At 40.5% G+C, this 14,472-nt stretch overlaps 3 protein-coding genes across 9 annotated transcripts in view; 2 read left to right on the forward strand and 1 right to left on the reverse strand.

Annotated features, from left to right (window-relative positions):
* LOC106591322 (zinc finger protein 271) overlaps positions 1 to 14,472 on the forward strand; it is a 518,091-nt gene that overhangs the window by 346,428 nt on the left and 157,191 nt on the right. The gene's annotated exons all lie outside the window — the stretch shown is intronic.
* The window catches only part of LOC106590913 (zinc finger protein 883), a 70,962-nt gene continuing 57,046 nt past the window's right edge, over positions 557 to 14,472 (reverse strand). Inside the window, exons 4-5 of the mRNA XM_045708674.1 lie at positions 9,003 to 9,022; positions 557 to 2,663 (exon numbers count right to left, since the gene is read on the reverse strand). Of these exons, the coding sequence (XP_045564630.1) occupies positions 1,380 to 2,663; positions 9,003 to 9,022 (1,304 nt within the window). The 3' untranslated portion in view covers positions 557 to 1,379. The remainder of the gene's footprint in view (positions 2,664 to 9,002; positions 9,023 to 14,472) is intronic.
* On the forward strand, positions 11,339 to 14,107 carry LOC106591023 (uncharacterized). 7 transcript variants are annotated; one of them, XR_006762224.1, is made up of 5 exons: positions 11,339 to 11,522; positions 12,554 to 12,746; positions 12,876 to 12,952; positions 13,038 to 13,213; positions 13,452 to 14,107. XR_006762224.1 is itself a non-coding variant. In XM_014182205.2 (5 exons), the coding sequence occupies exons 2-5, from the start codon at positions 12,629 to 12,631 to the stop codon at positions 13,516 to 13,518; spliced, it is 342 nt and encodes a 113-aa protein (XP_014037680.2). In that variant the 5' UTR covers positions 11,355 to 11,522; positions 12,554 to 12,628; the 3' UTR covers positions 13,519 to 14,107. The 7 variants fall into 7 exon arrangements, 4 of the variants coding, with proteins under 4 accessions (XP_014037680.2, XP_014037669.1, XP_014037682.2 ...); XR_001325168.2 differs by having other exon boundaries at positions 11,349 to 11,522; positions 12,888 to 12,952; XR_006762223.1 differs by having other exon boundaries at positions 11,353 to 11,522; positions 12,888 to 12,952; positions 13,659 to 14,107.

The following is a 14,472-nucleotide window of genomic DNA, read 5'->3' on the forward strand; positions in this document are numbered from 1 at the left end:
AACAAACAAGGGGGGTGGGGGCAGCGGAGAAGGCACACAAAGTTGATAAATATTAACAATTGATATGCTAAACCTTTGCACATGAACGCTCACTCATTCGGAAACAATTGCAATCAATATATATATATATATATATTTACGCTCAGTGTGTCGTCGATCTTCGTTGGAAAGGTCGTTCTGTTGGAGAGTTCTCTCTCTTCGTTAGAATGGATCTTTCAAAGCGACATTCATTAATGTCGTTATAGAATGGATGTTTCGTCGGTCTTCGCGTTCAATGATATCGAGTACTTAGCTGCAGACTAATAATTAATATCAAAGACTTGTTCTTATTCTGTCGATATCGATAGTCTAAAAGTTAACCACGGGGTGTAGTTAACTTTCAGTAGAGGAATTGGATGGTCAAACCTATTGGCCAACTCGTAATGGAGGGGAGGCCTGGTCTGATGAAAGAAAATCAGGGTGGGGGTTTTATAAGTGAACATAGAACAGGCTTGTCACATGACGCCTGGTCCTGTCTGTGTCCCTGGGGGGCGTGCCGATGACTGATTTAAGCTTTGAACAGAAATACATTCTATCACATTAACATCAGTACATAGCATTTCAACGCATTCCAAATAGCTTTATCCTTATTAATACATTTTATACAACCATTTAGATGCAAGTCCCATAGCTGAGGCTATTATATAAACCTTAGTATGGTAATATGGTACTATTGTCTCCAATGGGTATCACAAAATTGTGCCAAGCGGACCAGTTCGTAACTGGATTCTTCACCGATCTTTTATACCTTCTCCAGAACATACAATGTCGTTCGGTTCTCCAATTCTGTGAGTTGGAAGAATTTCCTTTGTCTCTCTATGAAACCCCTCTGTGTCTCAACTGGGCCAGGCGGCAGGACATTCTCCTTTAGAATTTTACGACCGCCTTGACAGGGCCTGGGTAGGGAGAGGTAGGTAGGGGGATGGTGCAAGGGGGAGGGGGTCAACTGTGCTCCCTGTTCCCAGAGAGAGGGCAACGTCATGACACTGGTAAAGGGTTTTACAATAAATATGTCTAGATCTTTTTGGGGCAAACTTATTCTAGAAGAGGCCTCTGGTTCATAGTGAGAAGGAGATGTTGTTAAGCAGATAATGGATTTAATTTATTGATCAATTGAATACACACCTTGTATTGTTGAAACATTATTCTACATTACACAATTATTTAATGGATAATAGGAGTTAATGAAATAAGATAGAGTTCTGAACACCCCCGCACACACAGCACTCATACTTCAAGAAGCTCGAAACATATGGATCCAGAGCTGCATATTATCCTACACGGGTTACCATGGTATTAAGACTTAGTAAACTGTTAGAGAATGGGAGATGGATGACTCATTACAAGATATTTTCTATTGAAACTGTCTTCAGAGATCTGTAACCGGTGCCGGAGGGAGATGCTTTCTGGTGTTGTTTCAGTGACCCTGAACGAGCAAAGCTCTTTCCACATAGACAGGAGTAAGGTTTTTCTCCAGTGTGTGTGAGCTGGTGTCTAGTCAGGGCTCCTGAATGATTGAAGCTCTTCCCACACTGATCACAGCTATAAGGCTTCTCTCCTGTGTGTATGCGTTGGTGTGTAGTCAGGGCTCCTGAACGATTGAAGCTCTTCCCACATTGATCACAGACATAAGGCTTCTCTCCTGTGTGTATGCGTTGGTGTGCAGTCAGAGTGGAATATTGAGCAAAACTCTTCCCACATTGATCACAGCTATAAGGCTTCGCTCCTGTGTGTATTCGCTGGTGTCTAGTCAGACTTCCTGAATCCATGAAGCTCTTACCACACTGATCACAGCTATAAGGCTTCTCGCCTGTGTGTATGCGCTGGTGTCTTGTCAGACTTCCTGAATCCATGAAGCTCTTCTCACACTGGTCACAGCTATAAGGCTTCTCTCCTGTGTGTATGCACTGGTGTCTAGTCAGGTCTTCAGACAGAGCAAAGCTCTTCCAACACTGATCACAGCTATAAGGCATCTCTCCTGTGTGTATGCGTTGGTGTCTAGTCAGTTCTCCTGATTGATTGAAACTCTTCCCACACTGATCACAGCTATAAGGCTTCTCTCCTGTGTGTATGCGCTGGTGTCTAGTTAGGTTTCCGGACAGAGCAAAGATCTTCCCACACTGATCACAGCTATAAGGCTTCTCTCCTGTGTGTACACGCTGGTGCGTGGTCAGGTTTCCTGATTGATTGAAGCTTTTCCCACACTGATGACAGCTATAAGGCTTCTCTCCTGTGTGTACACGCTGGTGCGTACTCAGGTTTCCGGATAGAGCAAAGCTCTTCCCACACTGATCACAGCTATAAGGCTTCTCTCCTGTGTGTATGCGTATGTGTGTATTCAGGGTTCCTGATTGACTGAAGCTCTTCCCACAATCAAAGCAAGGGTAAGGCCTCTCCCCTGTATGAATTCTCTGAGATTGTAAGGTTTTAGATGCTGCAAAACTCTTCCCACACTGAGAGCAGTGGTATGTTTTTCTCCCAGTGTGAATCCGCTTGTAAATGACCAATTCCCTCTGTTTAGCAGAACTCTTCCCACAGTCAAAGCAGCAGTGCTGTGGTTTCTTCCCTGTATGTCCCTGCTGGTGTTTCTTGAGGTGTTCTGATCTGGAGAGACTCTTCTCTTTCTTGTCAGCATCATGATGTTGTCGAGGCTCCGCAGATGATAAGCCCCTCCCACTGAGAGAGCAACAGTTAGGGCTGTCCCCTGTGAAACAAAGATATTGAATAGCATGGACATCTGAAATCAGGCTACCTGATGGGACTTTAATAAATGCTGAAAATTGCCAATCTAAATAAATGTACGACCACAGCAAACATGTTATTTTTGAGAAGCATATTGAATTTTTTCACACAAATGAAGGAAACTTGCGCTGCTCGTGCTAGAACATATGCAGATTAAATATCCCTCTTTGAATCTGATGAAGGCCTTTACGTGTCTTAATAATTTGAAATATTGCTCAGAAAAACAGGTGTTTTTAACAGCGTTACTTCGATTGTCAACTTAAGCTGTTTTGTGGTGGAAAACTGAGCAAGTCAACCCATTTACCCATACATAAACATACTAGTAATCTTTGAACAATTCCATTTTCTGGATTGCATTAAATTGACACTAACTGTTGCAAAAAACAAGCTTCCATTCCCCGTCACAAGTGATTTGATGGATGATTTACCGTCACAAGTGAATCGATGGCTGATTTAAAATACTATTTTACCTAAGAAGTCCCCTGTTACTGTCAACCCTGTTACTTTATGTGGCACATAGGCACTTAGTATAGTTATATTTCTATTCAATGTCTTGAGATGGGAAAACATCATTTTCATGAAATTGAACATGTTCTCTTTATGACAGAATGTTAAATAAATAAATATATATATTTCACCTAATTTTAAGTTACTTTTAAAAATGGGTTGAACTACCCAGATATTTTCATCAATATATCATTAATCAATGAATGACTAAAGTGCATAGAGATGGCAGAATTCTGATATGACGTCATTGTTTTAGCACTATCCACTGAGTTTTGAAACTACGGTGTGCGACATGGTTCAATGTTACAATATATCAGCACAATATACTTTTGGGGTTTTTCAAATCGCCGCCGTCTTGAAGCAAAAATTGGGATCATGTTTGCTGCGCTAATGACCATACCAAAAAAACAGTAAAAAAAGAGCAACGTAGAATACAGTGAACTCAACAAAACAAGGAATTTGGGGTAAGTACATGCGGGCCGCCATCTTTACGCACATCCGCTATTGTTACAGAAGCAGACTGTAGTCTAATCTACACAACATGGTTCTTACTTAATGAAAACAAATCTTCATCTTCCTTATCTTCTCCTCTCTCAGTTCCACTCTGCCCCGGTGTTTTCCTGCAGTCGACCAGACCTAGCAGTAAAGCGGAACTGGGAGGCGTTTGACATAGGGACTCCGGTAGGGTGGAGGGGCTAGCTTTGTCCTGTTGGACACAAGAAGTATTAAAAGGTGTATAATTAAACCAAATATTGTATTAATTTAGTCCTCTGTATTAATTTAAACCTCTGATTGATTTGAGTGCATCCCTTAAATCTCTTTTTCCTTGAAATGTTCAATCGTTCCCTACAACCCACAAATCTAAGAGCATTAGATTGGTGGAGGCTTGGGCTAGTTTCCACCATATATCTCATAACAGTCATTTCCTATCAAACAGCAATTTAGAAGCGAAGCGAGAGGGATAACTGGGCCCAGAATCTGGTTTCTGACTTATTTGATCGAATATACATTTCGTAACGATTAGGTTGTTAGGAGTGTATTGATAAAAGTAGAACACTTTATATGGGAGTAGTGCCTGGTCGTCACTAGTCATAGAAGTCATAAACCACGCCCAATTCTACAATTGATCTTATTAAAATGTGAATTTAACCCAAACCATACTACTTTTTTATTTAACCTTTATTTGACTAGGCATGTCAGTTAAGAACAAATTCTTATTTACAATGACGGCCTACACCGGCCAAACCCGGATGATGCTGGGCCGATTGTGCGCCGCCCTATGGGATTCGAACCAGGGTGTCTGTAGTGACGCCTCTAGCACTGACAAGCAGTGACTTAGACTGCGCCACCCGCTGCACAACTTCTAACTTTATGCCTAACCCTAAATAAATAAAAACACGATATAGACATTGGACTCTGTGGCTGTGGAAACTAGTGGAAACACGCACATCGGCCCTCTCATTGCATATTATGGTCCCACGTGATCTTGACTATTCACGATTGCCTTACATTTTTCTTTTATATTTTTCTTTGTTAGAGCGGCCACTTGAGCATCTGGTCAAATAATGGATAATGTGTTCGAAATCAGTGAAGGAATGTTAACATGTGCACACTTTGTGAGGAAGGAGAGATAATTAGGTTATAGCCACAGATTCCTAAACATGATATAGTAGTAGGCTAATTTATTGAAGTTAAAAAAAATCCCAACAAGTTTTACCGTCTTGTTTTTTTTTTGTAACGACATTTAACCGAAAACAGGAATGTGGAGGTTCAAAGATGATGAAAACTAGGCCTAGACATTTTATACAGCACAGCAGGCATATACTGTTAAAACCAGACTTACCCGATCCATTGTGGAAGCTATTGTTTCTTTGTAAGACATGAAATGTGGTCGGCAACAACAGTACAGTTCGGCTACGTTGTTGTCTTCTTCTTCTTTAAGGTTTAATGTCAGACTACACCTATTGGCGTATTACCGCCACCTACTGTACGGGTAGTGAACGGAAGAAAAAAAAGTCCATTGTGGGAAATGAAGGCGGGAGGGCGGGATACAGTACCACCGTCATCATCATATACAATAACAAAAATGTTGTTAATCCCCAAATTCCCGGAGGGACGACTAGGGAGCGGCGCCATGTGAGGATGTACTTTTCTGAGCTCCTCAACAGAACATTTAAATATTTGGGCAGATTGTGTTTCGGGGCTCCCGAGTGGCGCAGCTAAGGCACTACATCTCAGTGCTAGAGGCGTTACTACAGACCCTGGTTTAATTCCAGGCTGTATCTCAACTGGCCGTGTTTGGAAGTCGCAAAGGGTGGAGCACAAATGGCCCAGCGTCGTCCAGGATCGTTGTAAATAAGAATTTGTTCGTAACTGACTTGCCTAGTAAAATCAAATACAATTTTAATTTTGATCAAAATACCACTCTACAACCTGAGACTACATTTTAAGGCTTAATGTCAGGCACCAACCGCAAGAATCAGCCTAGGGCTAATTCTAACAGACCAGCGAGACTAGCCAAGGACCATGAAGCTACTCCAACAACTGAACAATGCACAGCCGAGGCGACTGGACAAGAAGCTGTTCTACAGGCATTAACTGAAATGAACCAGGAATTAATTGACAAAATGGATGGATATGCAGTCGGCAGAGCTACGAAACTAGGTTAGCCAGCTGAGAGAGGAGCTGAAAACTGCCCCCGAACAGACTAGATCCAACAACAAGGCACTGGACATCCGCATGACCAGCCTGGAGACCGCGGCGAATGGCTACTCTGTGTCGATCACCACACTGGAAAGGAATGTTTTCCAAATGAAAAAGGAAATCAAGGATTTTAAAGAGAGAAATTAAAATTTAGAGGCTAGATCCCTTCCTTCAAATTTACTCGTAACTGGTGAGAGAGAGAGACAGGAGGATGGCAAGCGCCCTACAGAGTTCTATGGGGGGTCATAAGGGACATATATAAGCCTAGGCAGCCGTACCACCTGACATGTCATGATACCAATGCCTCACTAACGTCTGCGTGACTCGTGCGTTACGCGTCTGACTTACATGACATGATACCAACGCCTTACTAACGTCTGCGTGACTCCTGCGTTACGCGTCTGACTTACATGACATGATACCAACGCCTTACTAATGTCTGCGTGACGCCTGCATCGCATGTTAATGAAAGTCAATGTGCATAGTTTATATTAATTCAATCTCAACCATAAATGTTTGAAATGTACAATTTTTCCCATGCAAGCAGACATTCTGACGTAGCCACCTTGAACTATAGTGTAGCCGACGGCTTGTGTATTTCCTGTTATCGCTAATGGCCTAAAAAAGATCATACATAATCTGTCTTTCCCTCAGCACCTCATGGCATGTTATCTTATCTCGCTGTATTCAGATCTAAATGTTGTTAGCCAATCACAGACTGTGTTGTTACCAGTTCCACATCAGACAACCAATAAGAGTTGTGTCCATGGCTTTCAGAGGAGTTCATAGTTGCAATCGGGATCCTTGGGATGTCCCTTCAGTCGAATAGAGCAGTTCATAGACCTTCCCAGAGGGTCCGTGCTATTCGGGATCCTTGGGATGTTCACACCTCCATAAAGAATAAATGTAAATTGGTTAAGATTAGTGTTAGTTTAGGGTTTAGGGTAAGGACGTCCCAAGGAATCCGGATTGCAGTGAACGTTCATAGAGTGAGAGACTGGCACGGTATTTGAGAGCTCGGCGGAGACACAGACATTCATTTTATTTAATTTTTTTACTTGTGACAGAAGCGATTTGAGTGTCTGCCCCAGATAGTTTCCTTATTTGAGACGATGAAGGAAAAAGGAAACCGCACAATGCTCTTGATAGTATCACTGATATTTATTAATCTTACATATCGGCCTCACAGCCTTCGTCAGAGCTTTTTTTGGAAATTAGCACCCTTATGCAGACCTAGCCCCACCCACATCCGTTCCACACATCGAAAGGGGTTGGAGGCAAAGGAAAAACAAATAAGTGCTACCAAACATAACAATATGCATTTCATAAATATTACAAAAGTGTATAAATAAGATCTATTAAACACGTCTGTAAAACCACAATGAGGACATAGCAAGTTTTCATTAATCATTGGGTACATCGTACGAAAAACTTCAGAGTTTATTATTTGAGACGATGAAAATAATTACCAAGATGTCCTTGATCCGATTGAGGAGTAAGTAGGATATATTTAAGTTGTGATGTCGTTAGGAAATATTTAGGTCTACAGTGTTAAGGCAAATTTGGTTTCTTTGAAAATAATACTTTTTTGTTGATAACGTATTGTCGAAAGCACGTAGGCAATATTATTTACTTTCTCGATAGCGGAGATGGCAATTGTACAATAACGTAATTTGATGTGCTAGTATTATTTATTTAATGGATTAATTCAATTTTAAATGAAATAACTACTTTTCACTGAAGGGAAACGAGGTACAACATGCAACTTCGATCGAAGACCTAAAATCATGCCTGACAATATCACAACAGTATACCTAATATAGTGTGGATACAGTAGTAGCCTATTCTACAACAGTATAACTGTATGTGCTTGCTAGTATTATTTATCTAATTGATCCATTCAATTGTAAATGTCGATGGTACGCTATTTCATTCAATGATTACGTTATTATACAAGGTAGATACAGCAGTAGTCTATAGTCTACAATAATAATGTAATTGAATGTGCTATAGTATCATTTATTTAATTGATGAATACAATTGTAAATGGGGATGGGTAGGCTACTTCATTCAGTGAATACTGAATATATTGCTATCTCTGGGAGTATGTTAATGATGGCTCTTCAGCTGTTGAACTATGGCAATGTCAAACTCATTTCTAAATCTTTTAGTCAAGATGTGATGAGCCAGAGCAACCAATCAGTTTCACTGCAGATGCTCAACCCACTCAACCTCAATGTTCTCCCTCCACAAGTAACCACATCCTCTTCTCCTGTTCAACTACTTTGCCACCACACTAACAATGACTGTACATATACCCCTGTGCCCATCTCAGAATAACATGATCCATCCAAGGCCTCAGCTGGATGCCTAAAATGTGAGAAATGTAAGCAAGATGCTATAGTGTGTGTGTGTGTGTGTGTGTGTGTGTGGATGGAGTTCCAAGTAAATACTTGATAAGATGGCAAAGGAGATAGTGATGAGAGTGAGTGCATACAGTATGAAAATAAAGACCACTTGGGATCTAAAATGAGTGTGGGGTGCCTCTTGTGCCTCCTTTTTGTCCGTTGAGGATACTACAGTGTCGTGTCTTTGGCTATGCCGGATTAAGTGATATGACATGCTAACTTATAAAATGATTTCTCTGTAATTAATATTACCTGATTAAGCTAATCATGTAAATGTAATTAACTAGAAAGTCGGGGCACCACGGAAGAACGTTTATAGAGCCGTTATCTTCCGAATAAACTCTTAAAATACTTTGTAATATTTTACATCGATAGTAGTCAATATTAACCCTTGTCTTATTTTCAGTCTCATAATGAAAGTTGTAAATTCTTGGTTATCTTCACGAACCCTGGCTAACAAGTTGAATCAGCAATACAAAATTGGGTTTAATTATTTATTTACTAAATACCTAACTAATCACACAGAATTACAAATACACAGAATACAATGATGTCATACAGAATGCACCCCTGGTGAACGGAACCTGTATGAAAGCTGGTTACACAAAGGAAAGGGGGTTGGGCTTGAATGAAAGAGCGGGAAGATTTAGGAACACAGAAACAGCAGCTAGGCTATCGTAAATACATTATCTTATGCATTCTAAATTACCACCCATTTGGAAAAGGAAAATGCAATAAATATTTACTCTGAGCTGCGCTTCGGTAGATTGGTCGTAGATGCTGGCCGGGTTGGCCAACAGACCTTCCTGTCCTCGCAAGAATGTCTCTGGTGGTAAATTGGATACGTGGTGGTATCTTCGTCCGTCTGTTAGACTGGATCCGTCGTCCGTCCTTTCCTAGCCCACGCTACAGCGGCTGCTGCTAACTCAACGGCTAGGAAGTAGCACTTCTGTAGTGAAAAAGCTCAAAGTTCATACCAGTTCATACCAGAGCTCACGCCGAGGTTGGCTTAGTTCTGTACTTGACATGTGTGTCCTTCTAACGTAGAGGCTGCAGACCTCCCGTACTGGAACCACTGGTTATATTTTCGTCAAAGGCTTATATAGTGGAGAGGGGGAGGGAGGTGTTTCATCGTTTATAACCCCTGTCTCTTCACAGGGTTGGGCCACTGATCGAGCAGGGCACTTTCCTTATGAAAACCCAATTCTCTCATTTGGAAGCTAAAATTACATTTCATCTCCTAACAAACAATTTCCATATCAAACATTTCAATTGCATAACAATTCCATGTGACTCTGATAACTAGAGGGTGGATACTTTCCCAGGTACAGTTTATGTCGTCCTGTCATCAATCATAATGTCTCAGATGACAACTGAAATGAAATCCATACTCATTACGTTATCAAGCATATTTCCAACTGGTTTTATTAACAAAATATGGTTCCTTTCCCCATTTGTTTGATGTTCCCAGACTCTCTATATTTAACACAGGCTATTCAAGTCCTTCAGTAGATTCAGAGAGGGGAAGGGAGAAAGGTATTTATGGGGGGGGGTCATAAACCTTACCCACAGGCCAACGTCATGACAACAGTCACACCTGGTGGAGGTTCTTGGAACACTGCGATTTAAGTCTGAGCAGAGGTTGATGAAAACCTGGTTTCGGTGGTAGTGCTATGTTGCATGTTATCTTGAATACCAGGCAGATGTTTGAGTACAGAATGAAATGGTGTAAACTTAACAGGCTAAACTTGTTGAGTACACTCTTCGAGAAAGGGGTTCCAACAGGGTTCTTTGGCTGTCACCAAAGGGGAGAACTTTTTGGTTCAAGGTTGCAAAAGTGTTCTACCTAGACACAGAAGGGGTTCTACCTGGAACAAAAAAGGGGTTTCCTATGGGGACAGCGGAAGAATCCTGTTAGTTTGTAGATAGCACCTTTTTATTTGAGTGTAGGCCTATATTGCAGTTGTGGTTCCGTGGATATCTGTGAAAAATAAATGTCATTGGTGGCGGTGAGTTAATCAAAAGTACTATGAAACATCCCCACTTTTAGCATGCATTTGCAATCAGGCAAAGTAAGTATGTGTGCTGAGGCATGTGTGATCACTCAACATTGGCCTGATTACCAACAACGACGAGACGGCCTACAGGGAGGAGGTGAGGGCCTCGGAGTGTGGTGTCAGGAAAAGAACCTCTCAGTCAACGTCAACAAAACGAAAGAGATGATCGTGTACTTCAGGAAACAGCAGCACAACCGGCCGTGATTGGGAGTCCCATAGGGCAGCGCACAATTGGCCCAGCGTTGTCTGGGTTAGGGTTTGGCCGGTGTAGGTTGTCATTGTATATTAGAATCTGTTCTTAACTGGCTTGCCTAGTTAAATAAATAATAAATGAAAATATATATTTTTTTAAAACATGCAAACCAAAGATGACTTGTCTAACTTGCACCGATATGCAATTATTAGGAGACTAGATACGCTGCTGCTGCTAGATTGACCCCCCTCCATTTGTTTTGTGCAATGCTGTGACTCACTGTTTTTTATCTATGCATAGTCACTTCAACCCTACCTACATGTACAAATTACCTCAACTCTCCTGTCTGTACCCCTGCACACTGACTCGGTACCGATACCCCCTGTATATAGCCTCATTATTGTTATGTTATTATGTTACTTTTTATTATTTTTTATTAAATTTTTTACTTTAGTTTATTTTGTAAATATTTTCTTAACTCTTCTTGAACTGCACTGTTGGTTAGGGCATGTAAGTATGCATTTCACGTTAAGGTTTACACTTGTTGTATTCGGCGAATGTGACAACATTTTATTTGATTTGAAATAGCTAATCCTGGCTACCAATGTTCTAGTATTAATTTATTGAGGCAAGCAGATCAGAGATGTCAAAGTGATACTCAAGCATATGCCATGTGTGTGTGCCATGTGAATATTTTATTTTGTTTCCCAGGAATGTGCATGTAATGTAAGTACATAAGTACTGCCGCTAGGGGAGCTGTTACGTCAATTAGGTGAGTTAGTGATATATTTAACGTTTCTTCTTCATGATGGAGATTGACTAGTTCTGAAAACGAACATTTCTCCGTCTCATCATTTTACCCTATTAATTCAGGTATGTAATGTGCGAAAATGCAATATGACTTAAAAGTATTGAGGTAACATGGTTAATTACGTAGTCCATGAGTTTGGTGATGTTTGAAGGCAGTTTTAACAGCGTATTTTCTCCGTTGTAAGTTAATGGAGTTAGGCTAAACTGCTAACGTTAATGGTTTATATGAATAAGAAGGGATCAACATCAACTTTCTGTACTTTTTTTTCTTCAACTTTTTAGATCCAATATGTTTTATTTTCAATGAACAAAGGCTCAGTTTACTTTAGGTAATATATGTAAATATGTGATGTCGCTAAAAAATGTTTATTTGTACGAAAATCGCGTTTAACAGGTCGCTAGCTTGATGCTAACCAAATTTAGCTTGGCTAAGTGATATAGTAGTTCGCTCTAGCCTTGTTGGTTTTAGTCAATGTCATTATTAATGTAATGGTTGTTGTGTAACAGTGTAATTAAATTGTTAAGATCCTGCATAAAATGGGTATTATGCCACCTCCTGGTGGATTAGTGTGCTTACATTGTCTAATACACTCAGTGATAAAGGTATGGGATTCTAGGTAATCCACAGCAGATCTATGGAGAATTGCTGTGGGTGAGTTGAACGTTGAATGGTCCCGGGATAGAAATGTATAAAGTTGACATTACATCACAAAATCCACCTTTTAAATCGCAATTTATGTTATTAGTAACAAATGTTGTTGGTTTAGCGTCAAATAAACCACTCTGATATTTGCCATGTGGGTTTTATGCTAGCTAACGTTCCCTCTCAAATTGGCAGCTAACTTGAAAATTCATCTACTTTAGGAGTGCTATTTCTATCCCGTCGACTGCTCATCATTCATCCATACTGTGTGTCCCATGATTGCAGCTTTGGAAATAAATGAACTATCCATCCATTACTCCTTCCTTTGTTGACTCAATGACTTGAGGGACGGGACCAGGAAGGTAGCATTGTTTCGCATAGGCGTCCAGTAATTTTGAGTTTTTTCGAATTTGACACTGATACTACAGTGAGTTTTATATTTAATGTGTAGATGTATGGTGACTACACGTTTGGATGAACAGACCAACGGGACTGCCATTGGCAAGTCCCTTGACGGGTACCAGGAATGGTGGAAGGACAATCTGAAGGTAATTATCTTTTCACACAACACAGCAGTGTCCAGGCCTCCAGAGTATTGACTATATCGCCTGCTATATGGAGGGGAGCCGCAGCAGTTAACTGAGGTAAACAATGCAATTGTATATAACATTGCATATATTGTAGTATATATATTTATTGATTGACTTAGCGTTTTTCTTTTGCTGTTTTTTGTATAATGTACTTTGTCACTGATACTCCACCTGATGTGGAAGTTGTCAAACCAGATCAGAACGCCTTCGAAGACCACCTTCAGGCACGGACTGAGAAGGATGTGGAGGTTTTTGACCAGGTAATAATTATTGTATGCTGTAAATGTATTTTCTGGCCTTCCAAGAGATGTATTTGTAATAATTGGATTTCTATTATCAATCAAGGTGAGACTGAACATGGACAGGGTGCATGAGAACGAGAGCCACCTGAGAAGAATCAAGAGGACCAAGTGCTTCGACATCTGGGTGAATGACTTGGCTTTGAAGAAGGACGAAGGGAAGGCGAGACCCAGGAAAGCTTGGTGCTCTTTCGCTCCTAGCTGGGGTCAACATCCGTTAAGGTGAATAGAAAAATCTCCGATAACTATTTGCATTTGCTGCCTCGTGATAGGCGGCATCACCATGCTCTCAGCAGTACCAACGCTGGCCCAGGGTTTTCTCCAAATAGTCAATCTCAAGGCTAACCACTGGGTCACGTTAAGTAACCGCCACTTCCAAGTAGGTACTGTTAAGGTGTATGACTCCAGTGGTCATGACGCCACCCTGGAGTTTCTCACAACTCATCTCTATCTTTTCCAGGGATCATCCCTTACCAACTCCACTGACATCAAAAGACGGCTATCCTTTCTTTTCTGTCTGCCATTAACATTATTGCATGTCTAATAAAACATTTTAAATTAAATCATTCAATAATTGTTATTACATACCTGAATCATTTAACCTGTGTGTTTGCTTGTTTACGTCTGTCTCCTACCCTGTTCCCTTTTCTCTGCTCCTGTTCTCCAGGACCTATGGGTTCTGCCTAACACCCAGACATGGATCCATCTCATGTCTTCCATTACCATCCACCCTCCAACTTTTCATTACATCAGCTACTGTTATTGTCATGTTGTCATTATCTGCTAAGAAAGAGCAAGACAACTATCATATTGGGCACATAATGTGAGCTGCACAGATTAGCTAAAAACACTAGCACTGCAAACACTCAGAACAAAGAGGGCTGCAGCGCCTGGACTTTGCACTTTCCCTCTGAGTCCACTACCTGCTGAAAACAAGTGACAGGCAGAACCTCCCATCCACACAAAACCCACTCTATTCCACACACCAGAATTCTGTATTTCAGTCTTATTGCCATGTGAGTGTACAAAAAATCTGAAAGTAAATTGACACACATGTACCAACATAATATCAATGGTTATGTATTTAAATAAAAAATATTGCTATATTGGTTTTCACAGCTGTTTCATAAGGTGTTTGTTATTCTGAATTGTAAGTATCCCTTGATGGTATTTGTTAGTTCAACATTATTAATTGTATCATGAGACATACAATATATATTCAACCACAAGAGTGTACTAATGAGTTATGATTTTCTAAGATCATAAGTGAGGATTAAAATTATTTCAGTGTAGGTAAGGAAATGCCTGTTTAAAATGGAACATTCCAGCCAGACAAGCCAGTGTATGAATCAAATGTATTTTCATATGGAGTGGAAATGAGTTCACTTTATGATCTGTAAGGTAAGTGACAATGTGTGGGGGGAATTAAATGATATTGTTTACCCTGATTCCTGTTTATTCCTAAAAAAAGCAGAATATGG

Source organism: Salmo salar, chromosome ssa02 (genome assembly GCF_905237065.1).
Source record: "Salmo salar chromosome ssa02, Ssal_v3.1, whole genome shotgun sequence".
Classification (NCBI taxonomy): domain Eukaryota; kingdom Metazoa; phylum Chordata; class Actinopteri; order Salmoniformes; family Salmonidae; genus Salmo; species Salmo salar.

Bases quoted from the DNA above. Each gene is read 5' to 3' on its own strand.
- LOC106591023 (XM_014182194.2), top strand. From the start codon at position 12,629: ATGGTGGAAGGACAATCTGAAG. The intron at 12,651-12,875 runs GTAATTATCTTT...CTGATGTGGAAG, and splicing joins GGTGGAAGGACAATCTGAAG to TTGTCAAACCAGATCAGAAC. The intron at 12,953-13,037 runs GTAATAATTATT...TTATCAATCAAG, and splicing joins ATGTGGAGGTTTTTGACCAG to GTGAGACTGAACATGGACAG.